Genomic DNA, 19,065 nt, shown 5'->3' with positions numbered 1-19,065 from the left:
CCTCATGACGGACAAATTTTCACTCCGAGATTAGGCATCCTGTGACTGTATGCTCAGTCCTCGTTACCATCCTGTTATTTCTTCAACTGTCCTACTCGTAGCAGCAGTGGGTGGCTTAGTGTCAGAGTAGGCTTTTTTAAGGGGTGCCCACAAAGACACACTAGACTTCTATCGTTATATTAGTTAAGGAATATCTTTCCTCTCCCTTCTTTGTTGCTATGTGCAATAGCCTTTACTCTGAGTTTAGTTTAACAGTGTGTTCATTTCATTATTTAGTAAGTTTCTTATCTTTGGCTACTTTCACTGTTACTATATTGCTACACCACCCAGTGCTAGACCATACAGGAAGGACTGTCTTGTTTGATTTGTATCCTATCTAGTATATCTCTTATTAGATTTATTTTTTTATACATAATGATATTGTGGCGGACCGCCTGGCACCCTGACTGGGTGCCTCCGCCAATCGCTGCTCCTAGTGCTTACTGAGCACCACTAGCACCGCACCAGACACCATTAGCACTGTAGTCCCTACGTCCAGTGGTGTTCGGGAGTTTCTGTGTCTGATTTTAGTTTCAGGAACTCAATGACCAAACACACTGCATGCGTTCATGCGAACAAGATGGCTGCCACCTGGTGGTCGTTTATGCGAACAGCGGCCACCCAAACAGACAATTAGAACACTGCAGTTAGAATCATTACTAAGTGTTAATAGGGTTTAACAAGCTCCCTGGGGGTCTCTGGTTCATGCGGCTGTTCAGGAACCGAACCATATAGTCCCAATTGCACGAACAGAGCATTTTTAAAGTATTTTAGCCAGGTCTATTGCAGGTGGCCATAGTCCTGGGGCAGGAGGCTGGCAAGCAGGCTCCTCCAAAAGCCTGTGGTGAGGTTCTCTACGCCACAGATATTAAAAGTTAAAGGACCACTCTAGTGCCAGGAAAACATACTCGTTTTCCTGGCACTAGAGTGCCCTGAGGGTGCCCCCACCCTCAGGGTCCCCCTCCCGCCCGGCTCTGGAAAGGGGAAAAAGGATAAAACTTACCTTTTTCCAGCGCTGGGCGGGGAGCTCTCCTCCTCCTCTCCACCTCCTCTCCGCCCCGTCGGCTGAATGCGCACGCGCGGCAAGAGCTGCGCGCGCATTCAGCCGGTCGCATAGGAAAGCATTTACAATACTTTCCTATGGACGCTTGCATGCTCTCACTGTGATTTTCACAGTGAGAATCACGCAAGCGCCTCTAGCGGCTGTCAATGAGACAGCCACTAGAGGATTAGGGGGAAGGCTTAACCCATTTATAAACATAGCAGTTTCTCTGAAACTGCTATGTTTATAAAAAAAATGGGTTAACCCTAGATGGACCTGGCACCCAGACCACTTCATTAAGCTGAAGTGGTCTGGGTGCCTAGAGTGGTCCTTTAAGTTTTAACTCTAGCACTAATTCTACATCTCTCTCTATTAGAGACACATCTGTTGGTAGATCCTGTATGTTTTTCTTTTTCTTTATTTTCATTTTTCTTTTTCATTCCTAGCTTAGATAATGCATTGCAAAAGTAAAAACAAACAAAAAAAACTTGCCAAATCAAATCGCTTCCCTGATAGGTCAGTTTTCTTTAGATACACCAGCTTGATACCAGGCCGTACAAATACCAGTACTGCCTGAATGGGTTGTGATCATCTTGCCCACAGATCCCTTAAAAAGTGTTTTGCCTATTCCGACTGAGTATAATGTTAAATGAGGGATAAATAGAATAAGGCAAAAGTATTGCATATATGCCTGCATTAAAGGCTGTGAGATGACTATGTGTCTTGATATTCCCATGTATTGAAAATAGATGTTTTCGCTGTTTAGAGGCATCTAGCAACATGGCTGAAACAGAGAAAATATGCAATCTTTTACCCTTTCATAGATCAGCAGTATCTTTACAATTACATTGTACCAAATTGTTCTCTCCCACCATAGACCCTGAAAGAACAGAAATCAGGTCCTGGAGGAAAGGGTAGCAAAGGAGCCACTGATGTAAGTATTTATTTCCTTTTATGTTGTCTCCGACTCTGCACCTAGTTACCATCAAAGGATGATAGCAGGAAAGGTCCATCCATAGTTAACATGATTACGGACAATTCCGCTAGGGGCTAGAATATCAAATTGGCAATATAATTGTCCTTGCAAACTTGTTAAAACATAATTTGTCTGAGCTTTATGATCATTTTAATTGTAACCCCTGAACCTTTAGTGTTGCTATAGTTTGCTGCTTATTGCTTGATTGCCAAATGTTTTTGGTTTTAGGCATCACTCAGTGTCGTGGAGGAACTTCACGTCATTACTTTCACAACACTTTTTGACTACCAAGATTTGAAACTGAATCTAGAGGTAAATTGAAGCGGTGGAATATATTTCATTGTATTCTTGCGGTGCTGGCCCAGGCCCATGTCGCACACACTTGTAGATTTCCCCATACTGTTCCATACATTCCCATTTCTTCTGTATAGATAACCATTCAAATAATCTCAATTTTTCCATTTCGACAATGCTTTTGTCTCAAGTGATCTTTATCCTCATTGTAGTACTATGACTTCAAGTTTGCATTACTGCCCATAACACTATGTACCCCCCTCCCATCACCCTCAGAATTGATTATCTCAGTCAATTACAATGCTTTCCCATAGGAAAGCATTGGATTGGCTGAGACAGTCAATTCTAATAATCTCAGGCAATGAGGCAGTGTGGGGGCAGAGCCAAATCCCGCCATGACTAATCAACATCTCCTCCTTGATTCCTTGAATCAGTGCATCTCTATGAGGAAAGTTCAGCTTCTCCATGCACACTGTGCAGTACTGACCCAGAAAGCACCTCTGGTGCAATGTAAATGTTTTCTCGGAAAAGGCAGCGTTTACAACATAAAGCCTGCAGGGACATGGTATAGTCTCCAGAACAACCACATTAAACAGTAGTTGTTCTGTTTACTATAGTGTCCCTATAACTGTGCGTTAAAAATAACTTTTATAACAGTTTTTTCACCAAAGTTCTAAGTCTTTGGTAATATAGCAATTGAAGAGGGGATTTTCTATCTTTAACCCCTTAAGGACCAAGCTTCTCGAATAAAATAGGGAATCACGACATGTCTCACATGTCATGTGTCCTTAAGAGGTTAAAGGAATTTGCAATCAGTTGAACGCCTTTACTAACAGTATGTTTGCATGTCATTACTGTAGATAGAACCATTGGAAGCATCATCCTCTTTCTCTGATGCTGCAGGGAGAGATACTTAATGTTTAATTGAAAAATGCACTTTTCTCATTTGATATAAGTTTAATGTACAACGCATCCCATTAAAATATCACTCAAGTGTCTCATTACATCTTTCAGGCTGTTACACTGCCCTTTGTAGTAATCACCAACGTCAGTCAGTTTGTAGGAGCTTGGTCCTCTGTCTTTTGGTTCAATTTGTTGAGCCCCGACCCTAAGGTAAGAAATATATATAAAACATTTCTCTAACTATGACCTCGATTTAAAGTATTTAGATTTTTCAAATTAGTTAGTATTTTGTATAAACTTTTACAATTTTCATATTTTGAATATTATTTAATTTTTTTTATATATATTTGTTATATCTTAATATTTTGAAAAAAAAAAAACATTTTGAAAGTTAATTTAAATATATTAAATAATTTGATTGCATTTTGAGACTACAGAACAATGTGCACCGCTTGTTTGTTGTTCCCATAAGCTCTTTTCAGAGGTCTCTTTCATGTCTGGGATTTCTACCTCTTGGTTACTATATTTGAGTTTTCTTTGCCTCCCCTGTGTGGGATATTTTCTCCTGATGTGTTCTTGTCTTTGAATTGACCAAAAAAATCTTAAATAAAGCTTCTTCAAACATAATAAATTAAGGCCTATATTTATTAAAATACTACATCTCTCACGTGAAAACTTTGTATTAATAAACATACTTAACACGATCAGAGTTCAGTGGAATATAAAATGCACAATTGCATTTATTATTATTATTTATATAATGCCAAAATATTCGGCAGCGCTGTACAACGTGTGGACTAACAGACACATATTTGTAACCAGACAAGTAATGCTAGTTCAATAAAAAAATGAATTAAATTAAAATGTTGTTCCTTTTTCTTTTATTGCCTCGTAATATCTGAATTACTGCTGCTTTTACTGTTTCGAAATAATTAGAAATAAATAAACATCGGGGAAAAAAATATTACATTTTGTTATTGTACTGCTGAATAGTACATGATATATATCGTTTTCAGGCAAATTGCTTTAAAAAAAAGAAATTCAAAGTGTGTGCACATATAAATAAGCTAATATCTGTATATGTGTGAGAATATTTATATTCAAGTAGACCTACGCAGTGTAAGAATATGTAAAATGTTTATCAGAAATAACTAACAACTAACAACTTCAAATATAAATTTGTCTTCATTTTTATCTTGTGTTTAACTAAGTGATATTATTATTATTTATTTACATTTTTAGGATTTGACTTTTTTCTCCATGCCTCCTCCAGCACCCTGGGTGTTATTAGCAGATGCACTAAGCTGGCAGTTCTTATTCAGCACAAAGCGTGGACTGAATCAAGACCAGCTACGAATGCTGGGAAAGAAACTCTGTGGTATGAGTCTACTATGTATATCAGCCCCCGTGCGTGATATTTTATATAACAGGGTTTGCTTAGTCTTGGCACTGATGTGATATTATTATTATTATTATTATTATTATTACTGGCATTTATAAAATGCCAACATATAGAGGGTATTGGTATTTGCATCATAGTTTGGAATGTATAGACATGCAATTGCAACAGAACAGGGAGCTGACTTCACATGGTAGTAATCCCAGAGATGGGGGAAACTAGAAGTGGTATGATCTGGGGGACTTTTGGTATTGGGTATTGTGATGGACCGTCTGGCACCCCGATTGGGTACCTCCATCAAGCTCGCTTCCTAGCCATCACCGTGACAACAGTAGTGCTTCAGCCCCTAGCTTCCGCAACTTGGCTGGGTTCTCTCCATCACTTCCCACCCTGGAACAGGGTCCTGGGTACAGCTTCAAGTGATTAAGCTCTCCTGCAGAGAGTATAGCTGATCCACCCAAACACCAGCCCAGACTGAGTGAAGGGTGAAAAGGATAATGAATACAAAAAACTGTGAAGTAAAGGTGCTTAAAATTTATTAAAGAATCCAGAACCCAATTGGGATAAGCAGCTCGACACACGTGCCAGTACCTCTGAACTTAACACAAAAACATGCAAGAGTATGGAGTGATTTGAGTGAGAGAAAACTATCACATCAAAAGGACCCAGTGAGGCGCTATATTGAAATAACTTACCCTTAAAGTAAGGGATACATATATATGATGTAACAAATATTTGGAGAAAGAGATAAATAGGGAAATAATGGTGCAGTATGTCTAAATCTTATAAATGGTGGAGAAAAGACCAAATGTAGCAAACTCACATGGCTTAGAGCCTGGGAGGATAGGCTCAAGTCACACAAGCAGGGGTATTTAAAGACAATACCAGACTTCTTCTATAGTGACATCCAGGTACTCAGAGAGGAGAAAAAAGTGGAACAAAGTCCTAGTGTATTATCCTTTTAAATATATATCACAAATTAGAATGGTGCAAATACTTGCTCACCTTATTGAGAGCCAAAGGTAACTGGGCTGTCAGTATGTTTGGCACTGTGCCTTTAAGAGGGCACAACTCTTCTTGTAAAGCAGGAAGAAGATGCTGCAGCTCATAGGACTCAGTAAAAATAAAAACACTTTATTTATAAACAAACATAAAATATATGTATAAAATACCATCTAATAATGGTCTCTTTAAAAGTCCTTGCTGCCAGAGACGCGTTTCGCCTTATCACAAAAAGGCTTTCTCAGTCGGAAATACTGTAAAACAATGTCAAGGATTTACCCTATCCTCTTAGCAGGGCCCTGGTCTCCAGTTTTTCTTGTTTAGCACAGTACTGTGGAAATGTTTGTGGAGAGTAAATTATTATGACAGGAAATGGGAAGCAAAAAGGCCATTTGTGAAGCAGAATAATATTGGCTGTCTTAATAAACAATAGTATAATTTGGAATGGGCTCATGTTTAAAGGGACACTGTAAGCACTGTAACTGATTTATCTCAAGGAATTGGTAATAGTTTCTGGAGTCACATGCTGCTGTCCTTCCATTTAGAATAAAACCATTTTTAATGTTTTAGTGCCAAGTGAGAGTCCCCAAGCAGCAATTGGCAGTTGTGATCTGCTGAGGGTGTCAGCTGATCGGATTTAGGCTATCACAATGCCCATTGCTGGTATAAATTGCTTTTGGCTAGCGTGAAATCTCTGCCATAGCCATATCTTTAGTAGGGAACGGGAGGGAACTGTGGGTGGCCAGGGACCCTTATTTAGTGTAAAACTGATCAAAATGGTTTTATAGAATGTAGGGGGGCAGTGCCAGAATACTCTAAGCGATATAACCAATTTAATGAGATTGAACGGTTGTAGTGCCTATAGTGTCCCTTTTAAGTGTATTTTCTGCAGGCTATCAGGAGGGTTAGCCCGTGTCTGCTGGGACCATTGAAAGTAAGAAGGGACAAATGACTGTATAACGTCTTACCTACCCTCTGTTATATTTTATTAACTTAGCTTTATGTTAATTTTAGGGACAGAACTGAGAGAGGATAGCCAAGTGTCATGGAGCAGGTTTTCCAAGGTGATTTATGTTTGTCCTACCCGGTTCTTGTCTTGATCTTGTTTTGTTTTTATTTTGTATTAGTTTGTTCACTTAAATACAACCAAGTGTGACACATATTTTTTAGAGTGGCTGTCCCTATTGTTTGCTAACATTTTACTTCTTATTGTGTGTGAAACAGATGAGTTATGCACACATGGTACATTATCATTTTTGTCAATCTTCATGTACATTTTATTTGGATGTAGGATCAGAACAGAAATGAGATAACCTTTTCATAACATGGTCACATGCATGCTAACATATGTCATATACCTACCTGAAGGTGACTTTGTTGTGTATGACAGGGACACTTAAATATGCTTACTTTCAGATTTGCAACAATTTCTTGCTTTGAGTGTATTAATTGAGTGCATACTTTTATGCTGCTTATAATGTTCTTAATTATTATACTTGTGTTACAGGAGAACTTGTCCAGGGTCTCATTTACTTTTTGGACATGGTTTGATGCCATCCTCGCCTTGGTGAAAAGCCATTTGGAAGGCATATGGAATGATGGGTATGTATGTGATTGCTTTTCACAATCTCTCTCACAAACGCCCCTGGTATAGGCTGCCTAAAACATTACTGTTAAAAATTAAACAACAAGAAGTGATTGGATAACTGATGCACTGCTCACCAATTCCACCCTGAGAAGAACAAAGTTTGCCCACGGAGAAACCGTGCCGTATTGGCTTATGCCAGCCCATCTGCAGAAGTAGCAGGAGTCACACCAAATGACTCAACCAGGCAGGGCAAGACCACTACAATGAAACACACACAAATCAAACTATGAATCATGAAACAACACTTTTCATCCATTGAATGCGTTGTTTGTTTGCTCATACGTCCATTTGATGCTTTGGAGTTGCGGAATGTGGACAACCAGTTGATCGACCAAAATTTGGAAGAATTGCATTTGAAACCAAATGCACAAGTCTACTTTTCTACCCTTTTTTTTTATTTTTTAGTTATTTATTTGTAGGTTATATTACATCTTCAGTATACTGTCAGAATATCAAAATGTTTTTGTTCATTCCATGTTCCATAAACCTATATGGTTTTAAAGTCTTTATTAAAAAACAAGTTCCAGACACTCACTGTTTAAGTTGAGTTTATTCACTATACACCAAACTGCGAAATCTAGGCAAACTGGAGCTGCTTTGGAAAAAAAAAGTCAAGCTTGGCTAATGAAGCCTAAATTTTGTGATTTGTTTTTACGATTATTAAAAAAACATTTATGCTACCATGCTATGGTATATCCGATCTGTCTTTTCTGTGCAGACGTTTGAGGAGAATAAATCAATATAAGCATAACACATACACCATTAAAACACCATATTTTTTTTTTTTTTTTACCAGATTTAAGGTTCTCTCACTGTTGTTTTGTCACTTATGCATACTCTCTACATTTTCTGGTTTTCAGTCATGTAATGGGGTTTGTGAGTCGTAGCAAAGAAGAGAACCTTCTGAAGACAAAGATGGATGGCACTTTCCTCCTACGTTTCAGTGAGAGTGTTCGTGAAGGAGGGATTACCTTTTCTTGGGTGGAACATCAAGTAAATGGTGCGTGAAACTAGGCTTGCCGTCAAAACTTCAGAGTAATTTGGGTGTCCTGGAAAGAAATGTTTAAATTCATTTTTCATTTTAGTATGCGTAGCTAGCACATTATTAAATGGGGGGGGGGGAGGAAGAAAAAATTGGGTTGGACAGGAAAACTTAAAAAAATATATTTTTACCAAATGCCAAGCAAGAAAACCATATGGTAATGAATATTTTTGTTCAGTATTTACAGATGAAAATGAAGGAAAGGGGCCTCAGTTAGGAAAAAGGAAAAATGGGTAATTTGTTACACGTGAGTTTACAGAGGAAGAGGTTCTATTTCACCTATCAAAAGTAAAGACAAATGAGTCAATGGGGCCTGATGGAATACACCCAAAGAGCTTACTGGTGTACAAGCAAAACCATTAACAGATTTATTTAACCAATCATTGTTAACAGGAGTAGTCCCAGAATATTGGAAGTTAGCGAATGTTGTTCCCATTCACAAGAAAGGTAGTAGGGAGGAGTCAGGCATCTATAGGCCAGTAAGCCTTACTTCAGTAGTGGGGAAAGTGATGGAAACCATGTTAAAGGATAGGATTGTTGAACATCTAAAAACACATGAATTTCAAGATCAGAGACAACATGGGTTTACTTCAGGGAGATCATGCCAAACTAATCTTATTTTTTCGATTGGGTAACTAAAATAATAGATCAGGGTGGTGCATTAGACATTGCTTACCTAGATTTCAGTAGGCTTATCAATAAACTGCAATCTTTAAGTTTGGATTCCAATATTGTTGAATGGGTAAGGCAGTGGCTGAGTGACAGGCAACAGAGGGTTGTAGTCAATGGAGTATATGCCAGGCATGGTCTTGTCACCAGTGGGGTACCTCAGGGATCTGTACATGGACCCATTCTCTTTAATATTTTTATTAGTGATATTGCAGAAGGTCTTGATGGTAAGGTATGTCTTTTTGCCGATGATACGAAGATATATAACAGGAGGGATAAGCCAAATGGCAAAGGATTTAGCTAAACTAGAAATATGGTCAGAGTTGTGGCAACTGACATTTAATGTGGATAAGTGCAAGATAATGCAGGATAAAATTTACAAGGTAAGGTTAAAGGGACTTAACATGTATAGCTTGGAGGAAAGACGAGACGGGGAGGGGTATGATAGAAACATTTAAATACATACAGGGAATCAACACAGTAAAGGAGGAAACTATATTTAAAAGAAGGAAAAACTACCACAACAAGAGGTCATAGTCTTAAATTAGAGGGGCAATGGTTTAAAAATAATATCAGAAAGTATTACTTTACTGTATTACTTTAGTGGATGCATGGAATAGCCTTCCAGCTGAAGTGGTAGAGGTTAACGCAGTAAAGGAGTTTAAGCATGCGTGGGATAGGCATAAGGCTATCCTAACTATAAGGAAAGGGACTAATGAAAGTATTTAGAAAATTGGGCAGACTAGATGGGCCGAATGGTTCTTATCTGCCGTCACATTCTATGTTTCTATGATGCCGGAGTGACATCATATTCCGGCTCCAGCATCACTAAGGTGCGAGATGAACAAGGGAGAGCTCAGTTCACTTAGATGCCACGCTGGATTAATCATGAAACAAAGCTGTCTTCACTTAACGGTAAAAGATGGATTTTCCCTTTAAGAATCCTGATGTAATCACCATAAAAAAAAGAAATTGTTAAAAAAAATAAAAATAAAAAAAATGACCCAGCAACTAAAAATAAACAAAATTATATACTTTCATTTACAAGGACATTGTATTTCTTAAAGGGACATTGAAGGTACCCAGACCACTTCAGCCAATTAAGTGGTCTGGGTGCCAACTCCCATCACCCTTAACCCTGCAAGTGTAATTATTGCAGTTTTTATAAACTGCAATAATTACCTTGCAAGGTTAAGTCCTCCTCAAGTGACTGTCTACAAGACAGCCACTAGATGGACTTCCGGGTTCTTAGACGACTTTTGGTCATCTAAACGACGCTGGACATCCTCACGCTATGCATGAGGACTTCCAACGTTGCCGGAATCCCCATAGGAAAGCATTGAATAATGCTTTCCCATGTGGAGATTCTAATGTGAGCTTGGCCATTGCCGTGCATGCACATTAGGTTTCCCCCGTCAGCGGACGTGGGATGGGGGGCGAGGGAGGGGGGGGGGGGGTCACTCTAGGATTCTACAGTGCCAGGAAAAAGTTTTCCTGACACTAGAGAATTCCTTTAATAGAGTTTGAGATGTTCCAAACAAAACTGAACAGTAATTGCATTTGACTGCTGCATTTCAGTTTCCTTTTGCCCGTTTTATGTAAACTTTTGACTGCACTGACATTTGTGCAGTACTTTACTGATGTTACACAGGAACATGATAAATATCTACACAATGAATGTAGAGGAGAAGCAATGGCTGTAGTATACAACAAACACTCAATCTCTCTAAAACTGAGCTTCTTATTTTTCCTCCATATAATTCTGATCTTTTTTCGCTCTCCATGCAAGTTGATGGTACCTGCATCAGCCTGTCCTTGCAAGCTTGCTCCCTTGCTGTTATCTTTGATCATGGCCTCACCTTTGTGCCTCATATCCAACATGCTGCTAAAACCTGTAGATTCCACTTTTAAAACATTGCCTGCATCCACCCCTTTCTTACGCAAGATGCTGCCAAGGAGCTTGTGCATACTCTAGTAATTAATTGCTTGGATTACTGTAATTCTCCCCTAATTGGTCTCCCTAGAAGCCGTACTGCCCTGATACAATCTGTAATGAATGCTGCCACCACTCTGACCTTTCTCTCCTTTCATTCTTCTCATACCTTACCCCTCTGTCGATCCTTACACTGATTTCCTGTATCCTATAGGTGTCAATTTAAAATGCTAACCCTTACCTATAAACCTTTAAACAACTATAGCCTTGTTACGTTTCTTTACTGATTCATAGGTATGCCCCTTTTCTGTCTCTCTGCTCTGCCGATGACCACCTCCTCTCTGCTCCTCTCACTACTAACTCATACTTGCAGGACTTTTCACGGGCAGGTCCTTTCATTTGGAGCAGCCTGTCTGCCCCCATTAGACTCTTCCTTATTCTTCAATCTTTTAAGACGTCCCTCAAAACCCATATGTTCAGAAATGCTGGTGGCCTCACTGTAACCTCACAAATCTGTCTCTGGCTCTCTTCTGAAGAGCCACACTTCACTTTCACCTCCAGTCCTGTTACATTCCCACCTTGTTTGTTTTCTTTGTACCCCTTGATGCCCTTCCTATTGTGTCTTTATACTTCACTCCTCAGGGCTGTAAGCTCGCCTGAGCAGGGTTCTCATCTACCTATTGTTCCTGTATAATTTTGGAATTATCCCTCTTATTGTTAAATTTCCCACCTTTCCATAATATTGTAAAGCACCACAGAATAAATTGGCGCTATGTAAATACCAATAATAATAATAATGTATGGCCATCTGATAACTGTCCCTTTTTTTTTATCTACAGGATCCTACATAATCCGCTCTGTTGAGCCCTACACGAAAAGGGAGCTTTTGCATATTCCTCTGACTGAGATCCTCAGAAACTACCAACTAATGGCTGAGGAAAACATTCCTGAGAACCCTTTGAAATACTTGTACCCAAATATCCCAAAAGACCAGGCATTTGGGCAGTATTATGAGCATAGAAGTGAAAGTGAGTAATCTGCTTCCTCTTTGTGTGGTTGTTGATGTTAGATTGCTCAGACACAATAACAAAGTATATTGCTTTTATTATGACGCGCTTCCTGATAGCCATGGATTGCATGTTATGTAAGTGATTTTAAAAAGGTCCGATGTTTTAGCCCATGTTGCAGAACCCTACATGTTCCTCTGATGTAAGCCATGACCCTACTCTTTCAAGGTACACTATCTTTTTCTTTTTTTTTTTATGTAGCAACTATATTTAGGGGACTCGCTGCAGAACAGATTATTTATTTTGGGTAAAGCAGGGGCTAAACACTCCTTGGTTTCACCTCACTCTTTATTAATGCATAGGAAAAAAGGTACAGCAGAAGTACGAAGTATACAATTTAGTGTTCTATATTTATAGTGTTTCATATTTCACTGTGTAATAAAACTATGCTAGAAATTCACCAGCTGTGCCTTATTTTCAGTTCCACTACCAAATTGCTTAATGTTATATAGCATTGGGAGGGGGGCCTGACTGCCGACAGAGCACGATGCATGTTACAAGAAATGAAATCCATTGATTACGCTAAGAATATATACATATCACTATTTAAAGAGGTCGCCTTATCTTTATTGCCTTGGGAACTCTTTCTAGTTGCTTTGGACAGTTTCATATTATTATTATTATGGGTGTCCCTTGGACTTTGCAATGGAGGCCTACTTCTTTACCTAAGATAGCAGCTATTATTACTTTACTACAGCCACCAGCAGTTGATATGTTGCAGAGGTGGGAAGAGGCCTTTCTTCTGGTATATCACAAGGTCTGTGCTGGTTTCTGAAACACGAGAAGCTGGCACAAAAGCTTACCTTACTCGGTACAGAGCCAGCTTGTAAGTGTGCTTCGGTCCTACACCACCTTCCCAGGCAGGCAAATCAAAGGGAAAGATACACCTGAGCATATTTCACGACCTGGAGGAGCTCTGTTCCAGGGACTCTCTCTGGACTTTGCCCTGCGCATATGGTGGGGAGAGGTAATTTGACATGGCATGTTGGCTCCTGAAAATGCTTGGGGCTGGTGATGTGAGGGCTGGGGTAAACATGCCAGTTTTACTAGGTCTAGCAGTATGCCAAATTTTCTGCAGCTACCAATACACCTTACCTAGTTTGCATATAGTTTAAAGGGACTCTATAGTCTACATATAAAAGCAAGAAAGACAGGTCCCCCAGCCTTCCTTCTTGCGTTTATATGAACTTACATTTAATTAAAAAAAAATTCGAGGTGTTTTTATATTAAAAACTTACCTCCGTTCCAGCGCCGAGCTCCCAGCCAGGCCGCGCCCCCTTTTTCGTCAAAATTTTTCGTCAAAAAATCCATAATAACCGACGCAATAAAAAAATAAAAAAACCCGAGCGCAAAAAAAAATAATCCATCTTCACCCATGGAGGGCTCCGCGCAGACTGAGCTCCGCAGGGCGGGGGAAGGCTTATAAAGCCTTGCCCCGCCCTGCAATTAGGCTAAGAACACTCTGATTGGTGGGTTTAAGCCAATCAGAGTGCTCTTTGTCATTTTACAAGCGTGGGAAAGTTCTTTGGAATTTTCCCACGCTTGTAAAATGACACAGAGCACTGTGATTGGATGGATTTCAAGCCATCCAATCACAGTGCTCTTTGTCATTTTACAAGCGTGGGAAAGTTCTTTGGAATTTTCCCACGCTTGTAAAATGACACAGAGCACTGTGATTGGATGGATTTCAAGCCATCCAATCACATTGCTCTGTGTCATTTTACAAGCGTGGGAAAATTCCAAAGAACTTTCCCACACTTGTAAAATGACAAAGAGCACTCTGATTGGCTTAAACCCACCAATCAGAGTGTTCTTAGCCTAATTGCAGGGCGGGGCAAGGCTTTATAAGCCTTCCCCCGCCCTGCGGAGCTCAGTCTGCGCGGAGCCCTCCATGGGTGAAGATGGATTATTTTTTTTTGCGCTCGGGTTTTTTTTTTTTTTTTTTTTATTGCGTCGGTTATTATGGATTTTTATTTGGCCTTTTTTGGGGCTGAAGAAAGAAGATTTTAGAAGAAAGAAAACATCGAATGGTAAGTTGTTTTTATCTTATTTTTTTTTTTCTTTACAGGTTTTTAGTTAAAGGGTCCCCCCTTATTATTTTTAGGGTGAGGGGGGTAGGTAGGGAGATAAGTTTTTTTTTGGGGGGGGGGGGGGGGAGAGGGTTAACTAAGGTCCCCACCCCCTTTGTATTTAGGGCCCCCACCCACCGCTCAGGGGTGGGGGCCGGGGGGGGACAGTAGGTCCCCCCCCTATTGTGAATTTTAGGGCCCCCACCCACCGCTCAGGGGTGGGGGCCGGGGGGGGACAATAGGTCCCCCCCTATTGATAATTTTAGGGCCCCCACCCACCGCTCAGGGGTGGGGGCCGGGGGGGGGGGGCAGTAGGCCCCCCCCCTTATTGTGAATTTTAGGGCCCCCACCCGCCGCACAGGGGTGGGGGCCGGGGGGGGACAGTAGGTTCCCCCCTCTATTGTGAATTTTAGGGCCCCCACCCACCGCTCAGGGGTGGGGGCCGGGGGGGGCAGTGGGCCCCCCCCCTTATTGTGAATTTTAGGGCCCCCACCCGCCGCACAGGGGTGGGGGCCGGGGGGGGCAGTATGTCCCCCCCTTATTTTTTATTTTAAGGCCCCCACTGGCCGCACAGGGGTGGGGGCCGGGGGGGGGGGGACAATAGGTCCCCCCTTATTGATAATTTTAGGGCCCCCACCCGCCGCACAGGGGTGGGGGCCGGGGGGGGGCAGTATGTCCCCCCCTTATTTTTTATTTTAAGGCCCCCACCCACCGCACAGGGGTGGGGGCCGGGGGGGGACAATAGGTCCCCCTTATTGATAATTTTAGGGCCCCCACCCGCCGCACAGGGGTGGGGGCCGGGGGGGCAGTATGTGCCCCCCTTATTTTTAGGGCCCCCACCCACCGCTCAGGGGTGGGGGCCGGGGGGGGGGAGGAGAGTAGGTCCCCCCCCCCCCCCCTTCAACCACTATTGTGGCCAGACAGCATCCCTGTGGGTTCGGGCTTCAGCTGTCAGCTGAAGCCACGCCCACAGCAGTGCTGACAGGCTGTCAGCACACAAAGCGCGTTCACAGTGCTTTGTGTGCTGATAGCCCGTCTGATGCATTCACCCAGAATGCATCGGACGAGAGGCCTTTTTAGGGCCTCTGAACTCGGAAGTCCCTCTGGTGGCCGTCTGATTGACTGCAACAAGAGGTGTTCCAAGCTTCCAATGTAAACACTGCATTTTCTCAGAAAATACAGTGCTTACAAGAAAAAGGCTCCGGGTAGCTGTAGCACTCACCTAAACAACCTCATTAAGCTGAAGTTGTTCAGGTGACTATAGTGTCCCTTTAAATTACCACTATCTACTGCCCAATGATTAGATAACTTATTCAGACAGTAGCTTTTCAGTTGTTTTACTCTTTTAATCCTTTGTTTGCCTTCTCTTAGTTTGTTTTGCAAGTCCAGTAGTTGTCATAACCAATCGCTATAGTATGCCTATCTCATGGATCTATATTAAGGCCATGTGTACCATAGCTTTATAATGTATGTGCATCTCTCTTGACATGTATATCACTTGATACTTCCATGTAACATGATATGCAGATCGATCAGATTGTTTTGTTTTTTTTCTTGTACTTGAAGTTATTTCATTTTACTCTCGTCTGATATCCTGCAAATATACATTTACAAAAATGCAGAGAAAAACAAATTACAAATGCTCCTTTTTTCCCCCTTTAAAATATTTCACTTCGCTTCTTCTGTCATATGTTCCATTTTGGTTTACAAATCTTTTACTTCCAATGTATAAAAAAGAGGTGCAAATTACTCCTTTTCTTTCCGACAATATTTCCGCTGCTGTCAGCTTTTCTTAGGTAAACAGCTTTTTCATAATCTTTTTTTAATGTATAAAAAAATCCTTCATATTGCAAACGTGGCCTTTTCTCCTATTTATAACACTCACTTGTCTCATTTTGTGAATAAAATCAGAAAAAAAAAAAAGAAGTGGAAAGACAAACTATTTTGGAACGCTACAGAAAAGGCAGAGAGAGAATAAGGCACCAATTTGTAAATGGTGGAGTGCTAGTATTCTATATAGGAAAATGATGCTTGCACACTAAACTAAAGCAAATTGCTGCCAAATTGATTTGGCAACAATTGTAAATGTGGTAGTCGCCTGTCATCTGATAGCTATTGGTGTAAAATACACGACTACAAATGAATACACTTGTATGATGTTAATTGCATGTGTTTGAAGATGAATGTATGCCTTTATCATATGATACTGTATTGTGTGTAAAAAGCAGTGAGAATGAGGAGGTAGACTACCAAGACAGATCTTTTTACAGTAAATCATATTCTTCTTAAAAACATAAGTCAATTTAAAAGAATATTGTAGCGTTAGGAATACAGATATTTGTATTCCGAACGCTACAGTCCTCGATGGATAAACATGCCATTGTATATATAATAGATTGTAATTGTACCATCCATTGGAGAGTTGATTGACAGTCCTAATCGTGTCTCCACTGTAAGCAGTATTTACAATGACAAATATTCGACTTTAATGCCTCTCCAAGACAGGTATATTGTTAAACAGACTGCACACTTTATTAAATATCGTTGTACAATAAATCATTATAACAAAGAGTACTTTATAGTCAATATATAATAAATGCATGTAACAAGGGTTGAAAATAAAAAAATCTGTCCCCAATGGTTCAGTAACATTCTACCTTGATGTGGTCATCTTTTCTAAATATTGTATTCTTTGAGGGACACACTTCAGTTGTTCCCTCAAAGAATATGTAAACATCTTGTTGGCTCACAAATAGTGTTTACTTTGTTGTTTCCATGCATACATGGTCAGATTCTTCTTCCTTTTTTTTTTTTTTTAATATATATACAAATGAATCCTACTTGGTTAATAATTTCCCTTGAAAGTTGGAAATGGGAAATGTATTAGAAGGGCTTCCCCTGGGTTTTATTACTGACCCAAAACACCCGTGGGTTAGCATTCCTCAATGTTCCATTGGAATGTGCCAAGGCAGCAGAACAGGTCAGGAGGCACTGCTACAGGCTGGTAATACGAAGCAATGGCACAGCATTATAGTGAAATGTAGTTACCAGTAAGTCATGTAAGTCAGATCTTAAATCATTGGGTTGTTTTGTACTTATCAGATATCAATTGAAAGCTGGCTATTTATGTTGGTTACATAAAAACGACTTTTAATTGTCTTTGTTAATATATTATATAATTTATTTTCCAGTTACCTCCGAGTATGAGAAGTACCTTAGACGCAAATTGATTATTGTTTCAAAAAGGTAGGTCATTTTTATGTCCCGTCTGCTCCTTCCCTGGCAAATACGTCTACTGGTCGTGCTTTACCTTTCCTATCTAACTGCTAATCCCTCTACCCACTATCCACTAATGTTATGTCACCTCTGCCTCACTGCCCACTCCTTTATGACGGCTACTCTCACTTCTGTAATGTAGGAGTCTCAAACTATTGGTGTAGGAGGGAAGCAAGCAGCATATCAATTACCAGACTGTCTTGTCAGACACCTGGCAACCAATACCAATTGTCCAGTGTGTAACCGGCCAATCGAGCAGTTAAGTTGCTGGCTGCTTATGTGGCCAAGCCACAAATAAAATTAAAAGTAAGATATTTTTTAAAACAGTTGATGTAAATAGTTTTATCGATTTTTAAAAGTTGTAATTTTGGACCATGACTTGGCAACATTTCAAAAGGACAATTCCTTCTTCTACAAAGAAACTGTACGGATGTAGAGGAATATATGGTCCGATCCAATTATCTAAAGGACAAGTTTAAAAAAAAAAAAAGTTATAAAAAAAAACAAACTTTAAACAACATTGCCAATCTGTAGAAAATACAAAATGGAAGGAATGAATGCAATATAAAAATAAAGGGGAAAGACCAGAAACAAAAGAAAGGAAACCAACCCCACTTATTTTTAATTTTAGTACTAGACATAAGCATTTATGTAAGATTATAAAAAAATATTTGCATTGTGATCCTTTATTGCAATTGGCACAGTCCTCTAGGGTATAAAAAAAGTGCGCAGTCGTTTGTTTTTAATATAACTCCAGGCTCTTTATTCGGAACTCCACACAGTCCGTAACCTTGACTGTAAACTTTCTGCACTCCAGTGCTCAGTCACCTTGACTGCTATTTTTCTGCACTCCAGTGCTCCAAACCAGCCTGCTGCTTCCAACCTCCAAAGGAGAAACCACAAATCTCCCTTACCTGCCTAGCAGGGAGGGGTTTATTCCCACTGCTGCCGCTGAGCAGTAGGTTGGAGACAGCCTGCATTCCTGGCCTGGACCTTATGTCTCCCAGTTGCTTGTAAACTGAGGAGTGGAGCACCGGCCTGCCCTACTCTCCAAATGTTCCATCCCAGGGGCCCATCTTTAAACATTATTTTATCTTGCATACCACACAAACCCCCCCTTGGTTTTAAATCTCATTAACTTCTCTAGAAATCTAGGGGAAATAGACTCCTTCACTGATCACATCATGCATCACATCACAGCATATAGTGCGATTCCTAATTATTTTATTCTATTTTATGATATTGTGTGCTTACTCTGTGTGGAATAAAGTTGGATTTTTGCCTGTGAGAGCATTTGGGGCTTTCATTACAAGAAAACCAGAATAGAGATGGTCTCACCTTGACAGAGGAGTATCCACATCAAGCACTTACGTCTGAGTCAGCGTTTGATTGACTTAGCGGTATATGAGTGTATTTAACACAGTATATATATTTTCTCTTTTTAACTTTGATATACTACACCATGTATTTTTAATTTGTGTTTTATAGATTCTGCTTTATAAGTAACTATACTGGGGCACAGTATAGTGAATAGAGTGAGTGGAGTGGACGGGAACATGACAGATTGTCATATTCCAACTCCCTGTCTATACATTGTCCATCAGATCCTCAATGGAGGGTCCTCTCAGCAGCGCACCTCCCGTAATTAGTATGGCGCTTGGCCATGCTACGTGAGGGGTTTAGGAAGGCCACTGTGAATCTGTGGG

At 40.3% G+C, this 19,065-nt stretch overlaps 1 protein-coding gene across 1 annotated transcript in view; it reads left to right on the top strand.

Moving 5' to 3' along the window:
- The window catches only part of STAT2 (signal transducer and activator of transcription 2), a 72,240-nt gene that overhangs the window by 40,236 nt on the left and 12,939 nt on the right, over window positions 1-19,065 (top strand). Inside the window, exons 14-22 of the mRNA XM_063426708.1 lie at window positions 1,959-2,015; window positions 2,286-2,369; window positions 3,366-3,464; window positions 4,497-4,632; window positions 6,670-6,719; window positions 7,163-7,257; window positions 8,164-8,303; window positions 11,787-11,975; window positions 17,275-17,329. Of these exons, the coding sequence (XP_063282778.1) occupies window positions 1,959-2,015; window positions 2,286-2,369; window positions 3,366-3,464; window positions 4,497-4,632; window positions 6,670-6,719; window positions 7,163-7,257; window positions 8,164-8,303; window positions 11,787-11,975; window positions 17,275-17,329 (905 nt within the window). The remainder of the gene's footprint in view (window positions 1-1,958; window positions 2,016-2,285; window positions 2,370-3,365; window positions 3,465-4,496; window positions 4,633-6,669; window positions 6,720-7,162; window positions 7,258-8,163; window positions 8,304-11,786; window positions 11,976-17,274; window positions 17,330-19,065) is intronic.

This window comes from Pelobates fuscus, chromosome 1 (genome assembly GCF_036172605.1).
Source record: "Pelobates fuscus isolate aPelFus1 chromosome 1, aPelFus1.pri, whole genome shotgun sequence".
Taxonomy (NCBI): domain Eukaryota; kingdom Metazoa; phylum Chordata; class Amphibia; order Anura; family Pelobatidae; genus Pelobates; species Pelobates fuscus.
This window is presented reverse-complemented; position numbering and strand designations above follow the sequence as displayed.